General features: G+C 34.3%; 2 protein-coding genes across 4 annotated transcripts; both read right to left on the bottom strand.

The window, feature by feature from the left end:
* Nucleotides 1–228: 228 nt before the first annotated feature.
* On the bottom strand, nucleotides 229–1,349 carry SSN2 (zinc finger SWIM domain protein). Its single transcript, XM_078962842.1, has 5 exons — nucleotides 1,112–1,349; nucleotides 974–995; nucleotides 783–888; nucleotides 582–689; nucleotides 229–499 (listed from the first exon to the last, which is right to left on the bottom strand). The coding sequence occupies exons 1-5, from the start codon at nucleotides 1,173–1,175 to the stop codon at nucleotides 398–400; spliced, it is 402 nt and encodes a 133-aa protein (XP_078818968.1). The 5' UTR covers nucleotides 1,176–1,349; the 3' UTR covers nucleotides 229–397.
* Nucleotides 1,350–2,121: 772 nt separating this feature from the next.
* On the bottom strand, nucleotides 2,122–3,652 carry LOC145006128 (putative E3 ubiquitin-protein ligase RHY1A). Of its 3 annotated transcripts, none has more exons than XM_078965217.1 (4): nucleotides 3,457–3,652; nucleotides 3,122–3,374; nucleotides 2,725–2,912; nucleotides 2,122–2,651 (listed from the first exon to the last, which is right to left on the bottom strand). In XM_078965217.1, the coding sequence occupies exons 2-4, from the start codon at nucleotides 3,356–3,358 to the stop codon at nucleotides 2,303–2,305; spliced, it is 774 nt and encodes a 257-aa protein (XP_078821343.1). In that variant the 5' UTR covers nucleotides 3,359–3,374; nucleotides 3,457–3,652; the 3' UTR covers nucleotides 2,122–2,302. The 3 variants fall into 3 exon arrangements, with proteins under 3 accessions (XP_078821343.1, XP_078821345.1, XP_078821346.1); XM_078965219.1 differs by having other exon boundaries at nucleotides 3,526–3,651; XM_078965220.1 differs by having other exon boundaries at nucleotides 3,122–3,652.
* Nucleotides 3,653–5,389: the final 1,737 nt, after the last annotated feature.

Below are 5,389 nucleotides of genomic sequence, written 5' to 3'. Positions count from 1 at the left end.
TATCTTTTGAAAAAATAATCGACTAATCTCATTTCAAATTATATACATTCCAACCTACCAAGGAAATTACTATGATTTTTCATTTTTAAGTTGTCTAAAAATAACGGTTGTTTCTTGTTTATGTTGCAAAAATATTCATATGTTTCTTATGAAATTATTTTTTCGATTTATTTATAATTTTAGCGAGATTATTAAAAAAAACATTCTGTAAATCAAACCGAATGATAATTGATCAATTCCATTCCATTTCCTTGTCATTCCATTCCATCAAACCAAACATACAATTAATTCAATTTTTTTCCCAACTCCATACTTGTTCCTACATTTTTTATGTTATATGATTAGTAGATTTTGATAACTGTTATATCTTCAAGAAACTATCAACTTGTGTATCATGTTAGAGTTTTGCAAGAAGATATGCGAGTTGTTCATCAGACACCTTCACATCAACACATGTACCCAATGACACAGCAAGTCTAGCAGCCAATTGATGTTTGCACTGAGAAAGAAGAAACAATAATCAAAATCAAGGAAACAAAAACGAAAATGGAAATGGAAATGGAAATGGAAGAAAGCCTTACACAAAGCTGCTCTCTTTTGTTGACAATGTCGTAGAAAAACGAATAACAAGCACAATAGTGTTCTGGGAAACAAAGGTATTCTTCCTTTTTTTTAGACTCTCCAGTAATCTGGAAATACCATTTCAAAGTTCAAACCTCAAGCACTGGTTATAATGTTCAACAAATAATCAATGGAATTCAGAAGATCGCAACAGAGAAAACCTGGAATATGGAGCGTCCACTGGGTTCTCCGGATATCTTCTTGACACCTCGTTGATCAACTATCCTGCTTGCCCTTTCCAGATTTTTACCAAATAAAGTATGCAAACTGTGTTTTCATGTTGAAGGATCAGTCAATTTATGTGTAAATTGTGTAATAGAAGAATCAAGGATAGATCAAGTAGATTACTCACATCGAAAGCTGATCATCCGTCACTGTTTTTCAAATGCGATTTCAAAGAACGAAAATCAGAATCATTTTTGGGAAGAAGAAGAAGAAGAATTAGGGATATAAGATCGAAATGAGATAGAATTCATGGTTGTATGCGTACCTGAACGAGTCGATTGGATTTCTGTCCAGATGGTTTCTGCGACTAATAGGCTGCTGGAAGTCATTGTATGTTTGAAGTTTAAACCCTAATTTTGTTTATCTGATGCAGGAGCTTCAGTAGCAATAAAATGATTGAGATATCAGAATTCTTTGAAACACTAATGTTAATTGTTAAAATCAGAAAGTTATAGAAATCGCTAGCTTTAAATTGTGCTAATTTATTGTTCTAATTAAAACCTTAAACTCTTAAAATTGTAGTCATAGTGAAGACATGTCATTGTCAATTTGTCATGTAGACGATTTATGATCATCTTTATCCGATAACAGTTGATCTGGCATCCATATAAATAAAAAATTTAAAAAAAAAAAAAAAATTAAATTAGTTTTTGTTTTTTATTAGAATAAAATGACTTTTTTACGCTAAACCCAAAAATGATAAAACCTAAACAAAATCTGACACTGATTGATAGTAGCCTATTCATCACAATAAGAAATATCACCAAATATATAATACAGTCAATTTCTTATTTATTCATATAAAATACTAAGCAATCTTGAATTCTTATATAAACCAATAAAATAATTTCTGTCCACATTTCTGCCTATAATAAATAATTAATATCGATCCAAATCTATATTGTTAACTAAATTTCCTATTAGAAAAAAATGAAAAGATAAGCACACGTTTATGTGCCTTGTATATTTTTTCTTACTAAAATTGCTTTTTTTGTTTAAAGTAAACCTAATAATATAAACCAAAAACCAATAATAATAATAATAATAATAACCTTAATAAGGTTCAAAAAATAGTAACTATTTATAATTCTTGTGTCATCCATTGAATAATTGTTGACCTTTTGAAATCCACGTAGTTTTTTTTGGAATACATCTCAACTTGAGATGATTCAATTATATTTATAAAAGTGCATTCACAGTTTCACACGAAATAATGTTTAACTGAAAGTGTGTTCGAGAAGTACATTGTTTTATAAATGAGCTAATAAAAAACTGTTTTGAAAACTTATTTAAAATATTAATTCCAAATGAGCATAGACGCATACATAACAAATTACATGGTTTCAAATCCTCTATACAAAATCATTCACTCAATCTACACCAAATAGTTTTTTTTTAAAAGTCAGCTTATAAGCAATTTTACTTTAGTTATGTGCATCAAACACAGTCTAATCTTTCATAATACATTTAAATTTACGGTTATACCCTTTCTACAATTTGGGCAAGCCCCACATAACCTAATCCATGGAATCAAGCAACCGGAATGGAATACATGAAAGCAATGCAATCGTATCACTTCATCACCATTCTCAAAACCTTCTAAACAAATCGTACACTCCCTTGAAGTCTCGTTTCCTTTTCCATCATCACCAAAAACCTCTAATTTTAAACAATTTAAGGCATCTTGATGAAGTCCAGGATGATGATGATGATTTCTTGTTAATGGTTGCCATGATTCAGATGCCATTTCTCCATACAGATTACTGTCATCTTGATGACTGTTTGATGAAGAACTGCTGCTTTGTCTATAATAAGATTATTGTTGATTTTGATTAACATGAGTTTGAATTTTGAAAGATTGATGAAATTTTATAATACCTGTTTTGAGAAACAGAGACGCCTCTCAGTCTTTCAAGAAGTCTTTCTCTTGCAAGTAATACAGATCCAGGAAGCCTGTCATTCCCAGTGGCTCTGTGTCTGTGTATGCTTCTGAAGTCTTCTGAATTTATAATGCTACCGGATGGAGATTGATTATGAACTTGTTCAGGCTGAACTGATTCGTGTTCCTGATTTTTAACAACGAATAACATATCAGTAATTGTATGCTTAAGATCATCTAAGGCACGTAAAGTGATCGACTGTTGATTTTAGGTTTTGATAGATTAATTTAACCGAGAAATTAAAAGTTGTTGATTCATGGTGTGTGATTTTGCAAGGCGGGTGACATCGGAGATAGAGAAATACATAATAGAAGTCAGAAACATCGGGACAATACCGAGTGGTCGAGGCGACGGCGGTGGATCCGCCGGGAAGCAAGGTCACAGCCATCGTCGAGGCGATTTTCACGGCGATTATAGCGACGGTTTGTGGTGCGGTGTTGGAGAGAAGATAAAGAAGAACTGGCGTCCGGTAACGAGGTATCAAATCCTGAAATCTCGACGCCGTTGTAGCGAACACCAAAGCGATACCTCCGGCTATGAAATAGCTCTGAAGCACTTGTCATCCACAACATTCAGAGCAGAAATCCTCTGATAGAAATTAGATTTGCGTCAATTTTCAGTTAAATGTACAAAAACTTACACTGAGGAGGATACATGGAAGGATTCAAACTTGTAGCTTTGAATGATTGTGCGTTGATGTGATGAATTCGAGAGTGTAAAGAACAAAAGCAGTAGGAACCTGGAAAAAGGGTGAGTGAGGGATTCTATGAAATTGGTAAAAGCCGATTTGGGGATATTTCGAAGGAAACACGTAAGAAATGGTAAGGGATCAGATTTAAGTCGGTATAAAGTCAAATTCACTATCCACTGGTACAAGATAGGTCGGTTTCGTTGGGTTTGTCTTAAATGCACACCTAAATAGAATAATTTGGTTTAAAAAAAAATTAAATATTCACTTATAAAGTTTTTTCTACATAAGGGATTAAAATATTATTGATTTTATTAAATTTGATCGATATCACCATTTGATATGGATAGATGGATATTTAATTTCTTTTAAAAAAATTGTTCAAATTTAGTTTAAGTTTGACAAGATATCACAAATGAATAAAAGAAATTAACAAGTTAAAGATAACTATGATTAACGTGACATTGTTAACCATATTGTAACACCTCGATTTTTAAATATTACATTTTTAACCATTGGAGTGAGATTTGTTTGCAAAAGGGTCCCATGTGGGATTAAGAATAAGGGGTGTGCCTGCTTGAGTACAATGGGTGTACTCATATGGTAAGTTTGGTGTACTCCAACCAGGCCAAACCTTAATTATTTAGGGTTTCAGCACTATATATTCATCTTTATGGCTCAAGACCTCTTCCCGGAGCAAGTTGGAAGAAGAAGATCGTCCTTGAAGAATGGGACACTCTAGATCCAGGATACTACCATCTTTTGACACCCTTTGGAGGTATAAAGTTCTGAATTTGATGTTTATATCATTAGATCTTGTTAGCTTTAGATTTGTGGTTATTTTGGTCCATGAGATTGGTATTATGAGTATTTGGTACTCTAATCCTTTTGAGTTGTCTTTTCAGACGTTTGGGGGTGTCTTGAAGCATAAAAATGTGATCTTGAATGTGATATTTAGCCAATGCATGTGTTAAAGGGTCTTATGGGGTTAAGGACATAGGTTTTTGGACATTAAGCATCTTATAACCATACAAAGTCATTAATTTGAAAACTTTATGACTTAGGACATCATTCCGGGCTTAGATCTGAGTTTTGGGAGGAAGGGCTTAATGGGATAAGTTCTTAATGGCATTTTTAGGACTGGCAGCGTACGTTGGGAGTACATGGAGGTATGTTATGCGTACGCGGTTAGCGCCCCGTTTCTTGGTCAAAATCGGAGTACACGGGGCGTACTCCTATGGTATGTTGTAGGGAGCGTATCACAGTGTTCTCGGGTTTCTTCATTTCTCCAAAGTTTTGCCTTATTGTATTGTGGGTCGAAGGCACCAATGTCAGCCCACTAGTTTTGGTTATCTTTCAGTAGAAGGATGTCTTAGGGACTGTGTATAGTCACGTAGGATAGCTTGAGAACTCTTGGTCTAAGTTCTCTTATTTGTTCCTTGTTTGGTTGTGGTTCTAGAGTAGGACCACCTATCTGGGTGGCTATCTCACCTCTTGATATATACGATCATGATGCATTCCTTGGAATGTTTATACTTAGGATGTTGTTATGTTGTAGTAATCTGTTAGATCGGTATCATGGTATATAGGATGTTGCTATGTTGTAATGATTTGTTAGATCGGTATTCTGGTATATAGGATGTTGTTATGTTATGGTGCACTATTGGATTTGTATGTTATATGTGCTTGTTGGTTATCATCTGGTGTAGTGCTCTAGGGATTGTATGTGGTCACGTAGGATAGCCTGAGAACTCTTGGTCTAGGCTTTCTTGCTTGTTCCTTGTTTGGTTGTGGCTCTAGAGCAGGATTATCTATTCAGGTGGCTATCTCACATCTGGTTACTTATGGTTACGCATTCCATGGAGGATAGTGTCACACCCCCGAACCGGAACGACGGAAACATTCGGGGGCGGAG

The sequence above is a fragment of the Lactuca saligna genome, chromosome 7, assembly GCF_052625555.1.
Source record: "Lactuca saligna cultivar CGN05327 chromosome 7, ASM5262555v1, whole genome shotgun sequence".
NCBI classification, from domain to species: Eukaryota; Viridiplantae; Streptophyta; class Magnoliopsida; order Asterales; family Asteraceae; genus Lactuca; species Lactuca saligna.
This window is presented reverse-complemented; position numbering and strand designations above follow the sequence as displayed.